Source organism: Panicum virgatum, chromosome 1K (genome assembly GCF_016808335.1).
Source record: "Panicum virgatum strain AP13 chromosome 1K, P.virgatum_v5, whole genome shotgun sequence".
NCBI classification, from domain to species: domain Eukaryota; kingdom Viridiplantae; phylum Streptophyta; class Magnoliopsida; order Poales; family Poaceae; genus Panicum; species Panicum virgatum.
The window spans coordinates 55,363,463-55,379,901 of record NC_053136.1 but is presented as its reverse complement, the minus strand read 5'-3'; the positions used below and the strand labels follow the sequence as shown (position 1 = coordinate 55,379,901).

The following is a 16,439-nucleotide window of genomic DNA, read 5'->3' as shown; positions in this document are numbered from 1 at the left end:
AAACTCCTACTTAAATGGTTCTACTATAACACTAATTAAATTAAATTACTCACCCCTACTTAAATTACTCCTACTTAAATGCGTAGTACTTAAATAAAAAATTATATAAACTAAATGTACTAACCTGCAGATCACAAGTGCTGAATCCGGCAGAGCTTCGCCGCTTCCCTTCTCCTCACCTCTCTCTTTTTTTCTGGATTTTTGGTTGAATTTTCGGGCTCAAATGAGGAGGGAAGGGGGGTTGGAACTTATGCCCCGGTCGCCCGGGGGGGCGACAGCCCCCCTGCCGCGCCCGTGGGCCGGGCCCAGCGGTCGCCCGAGGGGGGGCGACAGGCCCCCCTGTCGCCCGTGGGGGGGGCGACAGGCCCCCTTTTTTTCCAGAGACATCGTTGCAAATTTGAAAAAAAAAATATTTAAGGCCTGTCGCCCTATGGGGGGCGACCGGGGGGTATTTTTGAAATATTTCAAAACAGACATATATTTTTGAAATTTTTATTTTTAAAAAATATAAAAAAGAAAAAACCGCCTTTTACTTGTATATTTCATCAGGCCCATTGAAATCGCCTCCATTTTACCACCGGCCCAGTTACACGAGCAGCCGCGCCCCTCTTAGGGTGTGTTTGGTTTGAGAGCCGATGAGGATGGAGCGGCTCCGTCCTTTGTTTGGTTCGCGAATGTGGGAACGGAGCGAACCCAACTAGCGAATATTCCCTTAATATTCGGGATGGTCTCGCTCGGCCATAACGACCGAACGCACTCGCTCCATTCCAACGCCGTCTCTTCCGTCTCGTGTTCCCTCTCGACACCCCTCTGCTCCCATCGACGCGGCTATCCACGCTGCCCCCTCTGTCGCCCTCGCCGATCTGCGCTGCCCGCTCTCGCGGCCGCGCAGCCCCTCACCCGCTGCACGGGCTGCCCCCCGCCAAGCCGCCGCATGCCCGGAGTGGGCGGAGCTGGGCACGGAGGCGGGCAGGTGGCACTCCGGCGGCGGCCCCTCCCGCTACACGGGCCGCCCCTCGCCCAGCCGTTGCTCGTGAAGCCGGAGCGGGAGGAGCTCGGCGCGGAGGCGGGCAGGCGGCACTCCAGCGGCGGCCCCTCCCCCGCTGCGCGGCCGCCCCTTGCCCGACCGCCCCTTGCAAAGCCGGAGCGGGTGGGGCTCGGCACTCCGGCAGCGGCCGAGCCTGAGACAAGGGCGGCGCTCGGCGTGGAGGCGGAGCTCCGCCGGCGGCCAAGCTCGGAGGCGGAGGCGGAGCTCCAGCCGGCGTGGAGCATGACGCGGAGGCCGTGCTCCAGCCGGGGTGGAGCTCGGGCCGAGGCAGAGCATAGCGCGGAGGCGGAGCTCGGGCCGGCGTGGAGCACGACGCGGAGGCGGAACGCGGGCCCGAGCGGATCTCGGCGTGGAGGTGGAGCACCGGCGTCGCAGGGCAGCGTGCAGAGCCCGCGGCAGCAGCAACGGGCGGCAGAAGAAGCGGGCGGCGGCGCCGCATGGCGAGCGCAGAGAGCCCGCGCCGACAGCGGGCAGCGGCGCGGTGGGGTATGGAGCTTGCGGCCGCAGGTGCGCTCAAGGAACAGGGAGGAGAGCAGGCAGGGGAGGAAGAAGCCGGTGTATGACATGTGGGCCCACAAAACGGGAGCTAACGGAACAAAACGTCAAATGATGCTCATCCTTCCAACCAAACACAAAATGGAGTCATCCCATCCCTCCAACCAAACATAAAGATAGATCCACTATATTCCTCCAATCTGGAATGGAACCGTTCCATTCTACCTGAACTCGCTCGTCGACCAAACGCACCCTTAATTCCTCGATTCCACGCTGGGCCACTCCAATCGTGGCTGCGGCCTGCGGGGGAGCCGCGCGTTACGACTGGGGCATTCGGGGGAGCCGCTGCGCTTGCTGCCGGCGCCGCACCGCTCATCCTCGCGTGCCGTGCCGCTCGGCCTCGCGCCGCTTTGCCTCGCGGAGAGCCGGAGGCTCGGCCGCCACCTACGCTTGCTGCCGGCGCCGCGCTGCCCGTCCTCGCGCACCCATGCCGCTTGGCCTCGCGGGCGGACAGAGGGCGGAGAGCCAGAGGCACAGCCACCGCCTTGTCTTTGCTAGCTGGTGTGCTGGCTTCTTTTTTTCTTTTTCTTTTTTTTGATAAAGGTGTGCTGGCTTCTTGGTGCGTGGGGAGGATAAGGTTTAGGTTTACACTAGAACTAACGCGCGGCGTTGCCGCGCTTTGGCGTTTGCTAGGCCAGTGATTACCATGAGGCTTCATAATACATATCTGTCAATAGTTTTGATGATAAATAGAGTTTGACTTGGTAGGAAATATTGAGAAAGAAATGTTTCATAATCTTGTACAATTTGCCCTATGTTCATTCTCTCTCACGTAGTTGTTGTGAATATGTAATTTATTTTACAAAGTTTTATTGGATGTTCAGTAAATGTGTAATGTATAGTGAAATAACATCTAAGAAATTTAATAATAATGTTGATAGATGCAGCAACATAATGGATTTCACAATATAAATGGATTTCACAACATAATGGTTGATAGAAGAGACAGCTCAGGTCCTTAAATGTTGCCAATTTCAGAAATACAATGCAAGACTTGTGCTGTCAGTTTTGGTAGTAGTGATACATCATTTTCAGATAAGAAGCCAACCTATTCAGGATTATTGGATGAAAAAAAAATTTACTACCCAACTCAACTGATTCATAATCATTGAATATAAGGAAGTGTAATTCACAACTTGGATTTGTAGATCATTCCTGAAAATGTACACACTTCAGTTTGTTTTATTTGCACTATACAAAATATATATACATAGATTGGAAGAAGAAGTAGGCCCATTTCATTTCTCAGTTGTACACCTCATAAAGGCTTATTTCATTTTTCATCTCCACAAATTGTTTTGGCTGATTCATATATGGATAGGATGTGGCACGAAATGATATTTGCAAAGCTACCAAATATTAGCATCTATCACTAAAATCTGTACATTTGCACAGAGGATAGCACTTCGGTAGCACTCAGAAAAAAAATGAGAATTTAGCTGACTTATTCAGAACCTAGTATATATAAAGGGTCAGTTGGAAAATTTGATTCATGCCACCACAACTCCGTGAAATTGGGTTTCATGTTCAAAATCATGCCACTCAATGGCATGGATTTCAACATGAAATCCAATTTCAAGAAGTTGTAGTGGCATGGATCCAACTGACCCTATAGGACAGGTTCTTGTCATAGATCATGCGACTTATGCAAGTATTCCATTGGATCACAATGTCATCGTGTTGAGCAGCAGCCAAGCTGCCAAAGCACCGCATAGTTGTTGCATTATTGCATTTGGTTGATATATTTTTGGAGTGAACATGGCATGTTCTAGAATTACGGTGCGGATACAGGTAGAACAGTAGGCCTGTTTTATATAAGTGCAAGTCTGACCGTTCAGCATGTTGATGTATTCATCCATAAGATAATTGGATATTGCAACATTACACTATCTAATGCACAATACTAAATCAGAAGATCAACATAATAGCACTTTTGTATCAATTCAACCATGAGATTTGCCTGCGCCAATGAAAGGAATAAAATTGACAATTCATAATATTAAATCAGTAACATAAAATAAACAACAGAACAAAATAAAATTGATATAAAAGTAATCACCACATTATTTCCTTGCATGTAGGATAAAAGGTAGGATAAAATTTCTGAACCTGAAAGGATCTAATAAAGCACAAATAGGTTATCCAATACACAAATTGGATTTATATTTATGTTCTGAGCAAGGGGGGAGAGGAGGTATTGACTTACTGGATGCAAGTGCTTGACATCCTCTGCAAGCAATGAAAGCATGGAATTGTTTGTCATCAGTATCAACTGCAAGCTTGTTGGAACAATCATCTATGTCAAAATTAGTAGTCGATATCAATGCAAGTTGAAACTTTTAATCAGTAAGACAACATCAAATCAACAATTATACCGACAGCTGCTTGGGCATTTTCTCGAACAGCTAACCTACACTCCATATGTCATTTGAGTCAGCCTCCACCCCACGGGTGTGCCGTAGCTGCACCTCCTGGAGGCCATGTGTGCATCCTCTCAGTCTGCAGCACTGCAAATGGAAGAATTAGACACAAGTCCACGACCAATCAATAGTCCAAAATTATTATCTTGCTGCAGCCAATACTGAAACAACGTGGGATTATTTTTTCTTTTAGCAACCACACCTTAGTCAATCAATAAGTAATCTATTGTTTCTGAACATTAGATATCTGTTGTTGATTGGATAGTAAAGCTTCTTGATCAAGCTCTAGGCAAAATTAAGCATTCTATCAAACACCTGGTGGGTAGACAGTATCGTAGACCTGGAGGATGCCATTGATGATAAGATTGACATCATGCTCCAGTGGATTGTAGCTGGCAACTGCATAGGAATTGCGGCAACAAAGATGATGCACTGAAGTAAATTCAGTAACCCGCATGCTAATATAGATGATGCAGAAGTTTACTTCAGAGATGCTCACTCGCTTCCCTTCGATTCCCTAGTGAACCACTAAGCAAGCAAGTGCAGAGTAGGCAGCAGACATGCGTGGAGGGGATCGTTTTACCTGCGGGGCGAGGCGATTGCAGTGGCTGCACCAGGGGGCGTAGAATTCAACGAAGAGGCAGTCCATGGCGCGCACCACCGCATCAAAGTTGCTCTCGTTTAGCACCACCACCGTCCCGTCCCGGGGGATCTCGAGCTCCGCCGACTCCTCTCCAACTCCGCCTATTCGGGATGGGACAAGCTCAGCCGGGGCTGGGGTGCGCGGTGATGCCGCTCCTGGCTTGGGCGGCACGTTGGGGATAGCCAAAGCCACAACAGCGGCGATGGGGTGGGGCAGCATGTCGAGGTAGGGCTTCGGGGGCGCCTGAGTCGCGATGGGGCAGCGCATCAGGGCGATGACGCGACAGCGGAGGTCGTCGGGGAGGCGGCTCGTCTTGTCGACTCTTTCGACGTCGCGGGGGCCGGGGCGACTGAGCAAGAGAGGGCGGTGGCGGCGGAGATGGGCTGCGCAGTGGGGTTGGAGATCTAGACGGGAGGTCGTCTTGCCTCCCACGCTCCTACGAATGTTACGCATCGTGCGGCGGAGCAGTTGGAGGACTTTGGTTCCCGGGTCCACGCAACCTGACGGCGGTGGCGGCGGCGGCGGCGTAGGGGCACGGTGAAGGGGTGCCGGATCTCGGTGTGGTTGGACTGCGGGTTGTTTTTAGAACATCTAAGGGTTTTTTCGCAAAATTACCAGAGAGAGGAGGTGGGACCGCAGGTTGATTTTACTAGAGTTCAAGGGGTTTTTCGAAAACAATCGGAAAAGGCACGATCTCGGTCGTCCGCCTGGCCGATCCGACGGCCGGAAATAGCCGACGACGTGGCTCATTCACAGCTCAGGGAATAACCCAGGTTTCGATTCTTAAAGATTTGGAGACCGTGAACATGTATTGCACCTGTTTCATGGGTCAAGGTGGGCTCCAGTAGGTTGGGTTGGGATTTTGGGCTGTCAGAGTTTTCGGTTCAGCGCAGGGTCAAAACCAAACCCGAACCCGACCACCGAACTTTATAAAAACGCAAACCGAAGCCGAACCGAAAAAACGACAATTAGATTCAATTCGGTTCGGTTCGGTGTTTTTGGTTAATGCCCAGGTCTAGGCCGCGTTGTGTCAGGTCCCGGCCGCCGGCCGTGAATCGTGATCGAGACAGAGAGCGCGATGAAGGGTAGGGGTGGGCATTCGATACTCGGTTATTTCGGTTCGGTTTTTTTGGTTTTTGGTTTTTTTTGCCCAGCCATAGTGGAGGGCAATGCGTAAGGATGGCAACGGGTCGGGTTCGGATCGGGTGGAGTCTCCGTGCACCCAAAACCGAAACCCGAAATCGAAACCCGAAACCGATTCGGGTGGAAATCCATCACCAAAACCAAACCCGCGGATACCCGAAACCCGAATGGATACCCGAAACCCGCGGATAAATATACACATATTCACATGTATAAATAAGAGGCAACAAATAATAAATATTTTCATGAGTCAACTTTCAATAAATTTAATAGTCTAAGTAAACAAGTTATCATTAACATATTATAAAACATGAGTTTTAATTCTAAATGATTTATTTCGAATATCCATTGGATATCCACGGGTGAAAACCAAAACCCAAAACCGAACCCAAAACCAAACCCAAACCCGAACTTGAAAACCGTGGGCGAAAAACCAACCCCAAACCCGAAAAACCAAAACCCGCGGATACCCGCACCGAACCCGATCCGCTGCCATCTCTAGCAATGCGCGTGCTAGGGCGGCGGACCGGAGGGCGCAGCCGTACGATGGAGCTGCAGTGTTCTGCGAACGGAGGAGTGAGCCTCGAGGCGCAGGCACGCTGTGAGGGAATTGCAGCGGGGGGCTTCCTATATAAGCATTTTTTTATTTTTGTATTTTTCAAAAAAAAATTTACAGAAATATATTTTTGATTTCGGGTTTTACAGTTCTGTACCCCTACCGCCCGGCAGGGGGGCGGCAGGGGGCCTACCGCCCGGCAGGGGGGCGGTAGGGACCTATATGTAAATATAAATAAATTTATTTTGCGCAGAGGTCCTTGGAGGGAGCCTGCCGCCCCCCTGCCGGGCGGCAGGCCCCCTGCCGCCAGCCTGCCGCCCCCCTGCCGGGCGGCAGGCCCCCTGCCGCCCACCAGTTGGCGGCAGGGGGCCTGTCGCCCGGCAGGGGGGCGGCAGGCTCCCCCCTCAAATATAAAACTCCGCCCTTCCCTCTGCGCCCTCATTTTCTGCCCACGAGATCCAGAGAGGGGAGAGGGAGTGAGGAGGGGTGAGGGAGGTAAAAAAACCGGCGAAGCCCTACAGAATTTTGGATCCGAACCGCATGTAACCAATATTTCTCAACTTTGTCATTTCAGATTTTTTTTGTATGTTTAATTTTATGATTAGTATTTTTTATTATTGTAAGCACTTAGGGTTCGGATTAGTGGTTATAATTGAAGGCATAGTATATTTATAGATATTAGATTAATTAAAATGAAGTCTTTGCATGGCCAGATATGTCGAGCAAAGTGGCATTTCAAGTTCATTACGGTGACTTATATAGAATTACTCATGATTCCTATGGAGTAAATCTATCAGCATTGGAAAGAAGACAATGCAGTCTAGATAAACCCCTAGAGAGGAGTTTTGAGTCCATACGGAAATGTCTTCACAAGATGTTCAATGTGAATCCAAAGACCCATTTGCTTACGGTTCATACCTTGACTTCCTGAGAAGCTAATGGGGATTTCTGGGAGTTGACGCATATAAGTAGTACGGAAGAATGGCAACATTACATGCACGCAGCTCTTGAAAGTGGGTGGCCTCTCGCAATGGTAATTCAGATTCACCAGAAGACCGCTGATTTAGGTGAAGGGTCAACACACACAACATCTGACTGCAATGAAGAGATGGAAGAGGATAAAGAAGAAGAGAACATGCAAGCTCCAGAACCAGAACCACAAGGTTTAGCAGATGAAGGCGAGCGGATACCTAAAATTGTGGAGGACATGGAGAAAGAAGACCAGGATGCACAAATAATAGAGCAATGTGGGGACTCATCGGACGATGAGGACGATGAGCGCTTCCCACTGTTAGGTGAATGGCGTAAAGAGGGTTTTGGTAATCCAGTGGTACAAGATATTAGATGTCCGGAGTTTGAATACAGAGTGAATGAGGTCATACAAGGGGCAAAGTATCGTACCATTGAGGATGTGAAGGATGTTGTGAAGCTCTGGACTGTATCTCTGAGGAAGGAATTCAAAGTACTGAAGTCTAGCAGCAAAGAATACGAGGTGAGGTGTGCAAATAGAGACTGTACATGGCGAGTGCATGCATACAAGGAAAAGTTCAAGACACACTGGGAATGTTCAATTGTTACACCACATACTTGTAGATTGACAGGTGTTGTGGGACATCATCGTAATATCACATCAACTTTCGTGGCTAAGAAGATGTATGGGGTGATTCTTGACAAAATGGATTATGAGCCTGCATTGATAACTAGGGACATTGAACAGAATTTCCAGTATGTGATCAGCTATGCAAAGACTTGGCGGGCTAAACAAAAAGTATTTGAGATGAGGTTTGGCACTTATGAAGCATCATATGACAACCTACCTCGTATGCTTGAAGCTATTGTGCACAGAAATCCTGGAAGTGCTTTTGATACATACATTGTACCGAGCTTGTCAGGGGGGCCAAGCATTCTGCTACGAGCTTTCTTCTGCATTGGAGCATGTGTGAGGGCATTCATTTACTGCCTTCCTGTTCTGTGTATTGACGGCACTTTCCTGACAGGGAAATATAAGGGAACAATATTGACGGCAATCAGAATTGATTGCAACAAGCAGATAGTTCCCATCGCCTTTGCCTTTGTTGAGAATGAGAACACAGAAAGCTGGTACTGGTTTCTTGAACGTCTGAAGATTCACATTGTTGCTGGAAGGCCTAATATTTGCCTTATCAGTGAAAGGCATGCATGTCTACTTGCAGCTATAAGGCAGCTCCAAGAAGGTAGTCAATCTTCACCTCCTATATGGCCAGATGTTGTCAATAGGTGGTGTGTGAGGCATATGGCTGCTAACTTTTATGAGTGGTTCAAGAATAAGGATCTGATGAATTTGTTTAAGCGATTGTGCACTCAGAATCAGCAGAGGAAGTTTGATGCTTTGTGGGGTATAATTGATGACATGAGCGCTGAATTGCTTAAGAGCCAGGCCTCATCATCCAGCAGGAGACGTTCTACAGATTCATTAGTTGGATATGCTAAGCCATTTTCATAGTGGATTGATGGTGCGCCTAAAGAGAGGTGGTCACTTATGTATGACACAGATGGGAGACGTTATGGGATCGAGATGACCAACCATGCTGAATGTTACAATATGGTAATGCGTCGTGTTCGTGGATTTCCTCTTGTTGGCATTGTTGAGTTCATCATGTATGGATGTATAAGGTATTTTCGGGAGCGATACGCATCAGCCGCTCCCTTACTTAATGATCCAGGAGTGCATTTTTGCAGAAGGGTCAATGAGTACATGGAGAAAAAAATTGAAAAGGCTCGATTTCACTCAGTCATATCGATGGGCACAAAGGAGCAAAGATTTGAGGTATCATGCAGGGACAGGACCGGACAGGGTGTCCGCAGACAAAGGGTAATTCAAGAAGTTTTGATAACCATTGACGGGAGGGTATTTTGCCGATGTCAGAAGCCAAAGGTGCATCACTTACCATGCTCCCATGTCATCGCGGCTTGTTCTGTATCTGGGTTAGATGCTGCGTCCTATGTTTCTCAATATTTCACAAAAGAAGCCGCATCACAGACTTGGTGTCATGAGATATACGGCATCGGTATTCTATGCCCATTCACTCAAAAAAATCCCCATCCAATGCTCATCCCTGATGCAGCTACGAAGCGGGGCATAGGCCGACGGCAGACACGTCGGATCCGGAATGGAATGGACGAGTCTGAGGATGGAAAGAAGAAAAAACGTTGCAACTTGTGTGGAGCGGACGGTCACACTTACAAGAAGTGCCCACAGCTTTCAGTACCCACTGCTGCTGCCGAGGCTGGACCTTCCGGGAATCCGATGGATGGATCGGCTCCACCTACAAGAATTCGCCGCATCTAGTTGTGCACATAACAGCTTGCAATGTATTTGTGTGTACGAAACTAAGTATATTATGTATTTGTCTCGAATTTGGTTGTAACGAAGGAAACCTTCAATGTAATATGTTATGTGGTTTAATGAAGGACAAGTTAGGTGCGGTAGGAGTTAGCGGCCGAGATCCTGCCGACGATGATGATGACTACACGCTCGAATTGCTCAAAAAAGGAACCATAGTGTATCTAACTGCGAGTACGAGATCACAGGTTGCCACTGCTCAGCACGGCGATCACGGGTTTCCCAAATGTCGCATTCTTTGCCCAAACATACGTGACAAAAGACGACAACCCAATTGCAGTGCCCTTCCACCATTTCAAAAAGATGTGACAACACGGCAACCACACCAGCTCACCTTCAAAGCAGTCTCTCTGACGAGGACGACGGACCTGTCATTCTACAGCGAAGGTCTGTGGCATGTAGTGGGGAAGGCGGCATCTAGGCGCGATCGACCGAGCGGCAGCAATGCAGTGCTGTGAGTCAGCATGCACAGAGATGCATCGAGTAGTCATTTCGAGAATCGAATCTAGCCTTTTCAGTGTTAGGTCATCTAGCCTCTTCACTGTGTTGTCATGTAGGCTTTTTAGGTGCATTTATACTCCACACTCTAGGTATCAGACTATTGTGCGCCTATAAATACTCCGAAGTTTGTGAACTCCCAGCACCACTCAAACACCAAAGCTCATTGTATACCCAATATCTGGAGGTGGGTCTAGCGGGAAGAATTACTACGGTTTTGGGAAAAGAAAATGGGGAAGAAAGGGAGACCCCATAATATGGGAGGGGCCTCTTGGACCTAATTCCTTTCCGGAACCGGTGTTTGAGTTTCCGCCACAGCAAAAGAGTGAATTTACCAATGAAACTCCTCTTCGACAATACGATAACCGTAGAGAACCGTGGCCAAAATGCAGACATGGTGAGGACTGCTTAGTGCAGATGTGCACCGACGGGATGGATGGCGGTCGGCGTTTCTTTAAATGTCCACACGCATGGGTAATACTCGGTTGTTTCATTTTCTTTTTCTTCAATGAGACACCTTACATGAAATTTGTTTTGCAGTCTTCCGATGCTCATGAAAACTGTGGTTTTACTAGGTGGGTCGATCCTGCACCAATTGATTCTGTTCAGGAGTTCATCGAGTACCTCCAGATAAAGATCTTTGATCTGGAATGCAAGGTAAACCATTATGAGGAAGTGAGCGAGGGTAACAAAGACGACGAAGTTGATGATACCAGCAATGCTGCCGGCTCACAGGAGGAACCATGCACTATTCCTTACTGCAACTGCCCTTGTCACAAGAAGAAGGGCCCTGCGCCTCCGGCACCACCGCCTGCACCACCTGCAATGAGTGGATACTGCGGAGAAGGCTCAACGCAGTTTGCTACGTGGGGGTACGGCTACTAGGACTATCCTAGTGCTAGTGACATGCTGCATCGTTGTGTTTGTTTTGTTTTTTTTAAATTACCTAAGGCATGTTAGGTTAGTCCGGAATCTGTTTACCGTAGTTTGCAACGGGTTCTGCCATGCCACTGCATGTGTGATGTGTGTTTCATTATCGTTGTATTATGATGTTTGTATCTGATGTTTGTATCTCTGATGTTTATTTGTAATGAGATAGCTGTGGACCGCTTATTTATACACTTCAACGTTCGCCTCTTATCACTCTCGTATTTTTCATTACATACAATAGATGGTATGTTTATACTTCGATGCTCCATTACGACTAAGTACGATTCAAACTCGACATTATGTACATGTCCAGTGAATGCAAAGTTATGTACGAGACATACATACAAGTATAATACAACATTAACAATACTAAATGCGCATACATCTTAAACCGATGAACATCATATGTTATAGATCATGACATGAAATCATCTAGGTCGTCATCCCAGTTGACAGATGGTGGTGCTGCAGGTGGTGTAGTATGGCTCGACGAACCTCTTGCCTTTCCCTTTCTCTCTTTTTTGGATTTACGTTCATGTAAGGGGGAGGAACATCATGTGTTGAAGGCCATGGTTTGGGGGGTATGAAGTCATCCATGTCGTCATCCCAGTTAACACAAGTTTGTGCTGCAGGTGGTGCAACATGACTTGATGAACCTCTTGTCTTTCCCTTTGTCTCTTTTCTGATTCTAGGTTCATGTAAAGGGGGAGGAACATCATGTGTTGGAGGCCATGGTTTCGGGGGCATGAAGTCATCTATGTCGTCATCCCAGTTAACACAAGTTGGTGGTTGAGGTGTTGCATCATGACTCGACGAACCTCCGGGCATCTGTTCTTGCGCAGGCCAAGTACTATCACCCGAAGATCTTATCCACCTCCTTCGTCTAGTTTGCGGCATAAGTCCACCAAAGATACATACCAATTTACGGAAATTTGGTATCGATTTGTTAATCAACTCCGTGTCCTCGTGGTAATCCTAGCATATAATTACATAATAATTTTACTATTTCGTAAATATGGATTACAAATAACGGACGTGATTAGAACTAAATAAGAGTTACCTTAATGTGCATCTCATACACTTCTGGCCGCATCCATATCTTACAATTAGTTTGTAAGAATCCAATAACATAAGGATGATTCGCTAGTTCACATACCCTCATGTATATCTTCCGACGTTCTAGCAGGTGTTTCTTTAAATCTTGCATTGTAATACCTCGAAACAATGTCAAATCTTTAAACTCAACTAATTTGGGCAACACCATCTCTATCGTACCATCCGCTAATGGATCCAACTTCTTACTGATTACAAGATGTGTCATGATGTCAAGAAATATACTAGATTTTTCTTCGGTCCATGAAAATCCAACAGAATTGGAGGCAGCCATTGCCTTAATAAGGTACTGTCATTCTAAGTTTACTATTCTAGTTTTCAATATCCAAAAACTAAATCTATTCTAATTCATAATTATTTTAGAAACAAGTCTATAATAGTTGAGAAATATTGGTTACCTGCGGTTCGGATCCAAAATTCTGCAGGGCTTCGCAGGTTTTTTTACCTCCCTCACCCCTCCTCTCTCTCCCTCTCCCATCTCTGGATCTCGTGGGCAGAAAACGAGGGCGCAGAGGGAAGGGGCGGAGTTTTAGATTTGAGGAGGGAGCCTGCCGCCCCCCTGCCGCCAACTGGTGGGGCGGCAGGGGGCCTGCCGCCCGGCAGGGGGGGCAGCAGGATCCCTCCAAGGACCTCTGCGCAAAATAAATTTATTTTTATTTACATATAGGTCCCTACCGCCTCCCTGCCGGGCGGTAGGGGTACAGAACTGTAAAACCTGAAACAAAAAATATATTTCTGTAAATTTTTTTTTGAAAAAATACAAAAATAAAAAAAAACGCTCCTATATAACTTGTGGAAGGTAGAAAGTTTTCAGATCGCACAGCCCATTAAGGCCCATATAACAGCTCGCCCACCTGAGAGCCATGCCCATCGTTTCCTTCTTTTTTCGGCCCACGTAGCTGAGGAATTTCTCCATATTATACAAAAAGGAATTAGCATCATGGCTCAGGAGCAGAAAGGCATCATTCCCAAGTACATGTTATTTTTCTTCTACTATTTTCAAATATTCACTCAACAATATATGAAACTTAATTCAACAATCCACAAAAAAGATTCAACATTTACAAAAACTATTTCAACATTTGATATTTTAATTGTTGAAATGACTTTTTAGAAATGTTGAAGTAGTGCATTAAAAATGTTGAATTACCATATTTCATTTGTTGAAATTTTTAGAAAAAATAAAAAATATTTATATTGGATCTTATTTTGTACCATTAATTCCAAACAGTGATATTATGCAAACGGATCTAAGAAAAACTTAATGGTTTGAGAGAAATTGTATTTAGAAATCTAGAACTCATATTAGATTCCTTTCCACCTTCTCCACTCAGCTATTGACATGTGTACTGACAAAAGGGCGGCAACCAGCGAAGCACTCGATGGTGCGGTTCCGCCAGCTTGCTGCGCCCTGACGGTGCATGCGTGGAGTTCTCATCGCAGCCGTTTAACTGGTTTCCACGAATCTCAAATTTTGGAAGATGAAAAGAGTAACTTTCTTTAGAAAGATAGTTAGGATTCCGGTTGCAGCGGAGGCCGAACTTGAAATATACTCCGGCCTATTTTCAAGTTTGGCATGCATTGATGCCTTGTGCAAATGAGATTTGTGTTGGATCATCGAATGCGTACTCAACAAGTGTTATTCGTCACAATAACAGTTTTACATGTAATATGATATGAAAAGATATGCTTAATAATATACACTCGTAATTTTTTTTAAAGGTAACTACACTGGTAGAAATGGGGGAAATGGCATACTACACCTCCAAAGTCCTCATATGACCTCTCTTTGCTTCCCTTTTTGTTTCTGTTTGCGCTGTTTTATTTTAATTAGTGGCAAACTCAGCGCGCGCATGCCTTGGTTTACAAGTACGAGCGCTGCTGCTGGCTGATGACTGGAAGGTGCCCCTTCTGCTGCATGCACACCACAGCCTCGTACAAACTTTTCTTCAACGGAGTGAACTCCAAGCCCAACTCCCTGGCCCTCTGGTTGGAAAACTTGTACGGCTTCGCCATCGGCTTGCCGTCGTCTTCACACCTATACACCAACACACGTACGAGATTTTCACAAGTCAGCGACAACGCATCCACGCTGGCACGCAGCTAGCACGCCACGGATCGATTGCCTGGCAACATCACAGAATCGAAGCTTATACTTGACCGTGACGGGGTACTGCGGGAAGAGCTCCCTGAGCACGGCGATGAGCTGGGCGCGGTGGAGCACGGTGCCGATGCAGAGGTAGCGGCCGCGCGCGTCGGGGCGCTCGTAGGCCAGGACGTGCGCGCGCGCGACGTCGCGGACGTCGACGTAGGCGGCGACGGCGTTGGGGTAGGTCCTCTTGGTGCCCATGAGGTAGCGCGCCACGTGGTTGCTGCTGAAGTTGAGCGCCTGCTGCAGCTGCGGGCCCGTCGTGACGCTCGGCACCACCACCGCCAGCGGCAGCCCGCGCGCCGCCGCCGTCTCCATCGCCGTGATCTCCGCCATCATCTTGGCGCAGCAGTACAGGTTCTGCGCGTTGATTTCGCCACGAGTACGGACGATGAATAAGATCTCAGACTGAAACGATGGATGAGACACAAATCAGAGGAAGGAGAGAGGTACGTTTGTCTGCTCGCAGAATTCGTAGTCGCTCCAGCAGGTCTCGTCGAGGACGGCGTCGGGGCTCCGGTTGGGGTCCATGTGCACGGCACCGTACGAGGAGGTGAAGACCACGCGGCGAACACCCTCGTCCGCCGCGGCGTTGATCGCGTTCCTGGTGCCATCCACGGCCACCGTCACGAGCTCCTGCAAGTCATCAGACCGTATACGTAAGCATACACGGGCGTGAACGATCGATGCGCTGCTGTAGCTAGTAGTAGTAGAGGGTTAGTGAGAACAGAAAAACTAACAGGGTTGTTGGACACCGGGGAGGCGACGTGGAGGACGCCATGGCAGCCGGTGAACGCCGCACGGAGTGAGTCGTAGTCCAGGACGTCGGCGCGGCAGAGGGTGAGCCTCTCCCTGGCCCCCTCCAGCGCAAGCAAGTGCGCGTTCTTGCTGTCAGCTGTGTAGATGCAAACGTTCAGGGACAGAAATGAGTAGCGTTATTATAAATTTGTAATGGTAGAAACTACGTAGCTAGAAATTGAAGACTTCACTCACCAGGGTCCCTTGCAGTTCCCCTGACACGGTACCCGCGCAGGAGGAGCTCCTTCACGACCCACGACCCGATGAAGCCGCCTGCTCCGGTGACGCAGACCAGCTGCGGCTCACCACCATTGCTGGCCTTGGAATAGGACGACGACGACGACATGTGGCTCTGTGGGCTATCGATGCTAAGCTAGTAAGCTTGCTAGTGGAATGAGTGTCTGATCGAGCTGACCTCGCCGTGTATGGAATGGTGCCCCGTATATTTATAGGGGCAGGGGGACGGATCGCTAGAGCTGCGTGCTGCCTCGAGACGTAGCATGGCGCCGACAGCGTGCTTATTCAGCGGCGGGGGGAGGGCGCGCCGCCGGTGGGTTTTGGCAAAATCGTGGGCGTAACACCCGCACGGGAGCGCCCTGATTTTACGTAACCTCGAGACGGAAACACGAAAGGCAACTTTGGCACGTCGTGGAGTCCAAAACCGGTGGTATATTTCTGTATTTCGAAAGCGGCACGACAATTGCAGAATTTGGCGGCCATGAGCACACGAATGGCAGTCGTGGAGCTTGGCGCCAAATAAATGTCTTCAAGAGTAACAAAAAAGGACATAATATAAATGCCGAAACATTGAATTGAATCAAATGCAATCCAAGCTCTAGTTTTTTTTCATTTATGACACTTACCTCTTTGCTTAGCGGTTGGCGATCACCTAAGCGCGACCACAATGTATTGTCCTCAAGCAATTTTCATATAATTCTCCTCCTGTAGTATTTTTTTTAGCTTACACGGTACAACTCATATATTTACAACACACGCATACTCACACCCCTATAAACACATGTACACAATCCTACCTCTATGAGCCTTTTTTCGGCCGGGCTTCACACGCACGCTGGGGTGGGCTTCACAACTAAAAAAATATTATCATAAATAAATATAAGTTTCGTGGCACCATGTAATTCCATATACGGGAGCTATGTGTGTGTCGGCAAGCGGAGAAGTGATCCTACAGGTTCCATAAATA

The 16,439-nt window shown here is 48.0% G+C and overlaps 2 protein-coding genes across 12 annotated transcripts; both read right to left on the bottom strand.

Annotated features, from left to right (window-relative positions):
• Nucleotides 1–3,387: 3,387 nt before the first annotated feature.
• On the bottom strand, nt 3,388–5,085 carry LOC120645933 (protein disulfide-isomerase 2-3-like). Of its 11 annotated transcripts, XM_039922657.1 has the most exons (7): nt 4,607–5,085; nt 4,339–4,422; nt 4,014–4,110; nt 3,879–3,899; nt 3,810–3,843; nt 3,663–3,722; nt 3,388–3,563 (listed from the first exon to the last, which is right to left on the bottom strand). In XM_039922657.1, exons 1-7 carry the CDS (start codon nt 4,931–4,933, stop codon nt 3,542–3,544), a joined length of 645 nt encoding a protein of 214 aa, XP_039778591.1. In that variant the 5' UTR covers nt 4,934–5,085; the 3' UTR covers nt 3,388–3,541. The 11 variants fall into 11 exon arrangements, 8 of the variants coding, with proteins under 8 accessions (XP_039778591.1, XP_039778585.1, XP_039778605.1 ...); XM_039922651.1 differs by having other exon boundaries at nt 3,810–3,899; XM_039922671.1 differs by lacking the exon at nt 3,663–3,722.
• An 8,825-nt stretch (nt 5,086–13,910) lies between these two features.
• Nucleotides 13,911–15,643, bottom strand: LOC120645913 (cinnamoyl-CoA reductase 1-like). Its single transcript, XM_039922629.1, has 5 exons — nt 15,431–15,643; nt 15,178–15,332; nt 14,891–15,073; nt 14,445–14,797; nt 13,911–14,326 (listed from the first exon to the last, which is right to left on the bottom strand). The coding sequence occupies exons 1-5, from the start codon at nt 15,579–15,581 to the stop codon at nt 14,152–14,154; spliced, it is 1,017 nt and encodes a 338-aa protein (XP_039778563.1). The 5' UTR covers nt 15,582–15,643; the 3' UTR covers nt 13,911–14,151.
• Nucleotides 15,644–16,439: the final 796 nt, after the last annotated feature.

What these genes read in the sequence shown, in the direction of transcription:
- LOC120645933 (XM_039922641.1), bottom strand. Translation starts at nt 4,933, where the DNA reads ATGCGCTGCCCCATCGCGACTCAGGCGCCCCCGAAGCCCTACCTCGAC. An exon ending in GCAATCGCCTCGCCCCGCAG is followed by an intron (nt 4,423 to 4,606) that starts GTAAAACGATCC and finishes ATTCCTATGCAG; the next exon opens with TTGCCAGCTACAATCCACTG. An exon ending in AAATGACATATGGAGTGTAG is followed by an intron (nt 3,900 to 4,013) that starts GTTAGCTGTTCG and finishes ATTTTGACATAG; the next exon opens with ATGATTGTTCCAACAAGCTT.
- LOC120645913 (XM_039922629.1), bottom strand. Translation starts at nt 15,581, where the DNA reads ATGTCGTCGTCGTCGTCCTATTCCAAGGCCAGCAATGGTGGTGAGCCG. An exon ending in CCCCGGTGTCCAACAACCCT is followed by an intron (nt 15,074 to 15,177) that starts GTTAGTTTTTCT and finishes GATGACTTGCAG; the next exon opens with GAGCTCGTGACGGTGGCCGT. An exon ending in CAGTACCCCGTCACGGTCAA is followed by an intron (nt 14,327 to 14,444) that starts GTATAAGCTTCG and finishes GTTGGTGTATAG; the next exon opens with GTGTGAAGACGACGGCAAGC.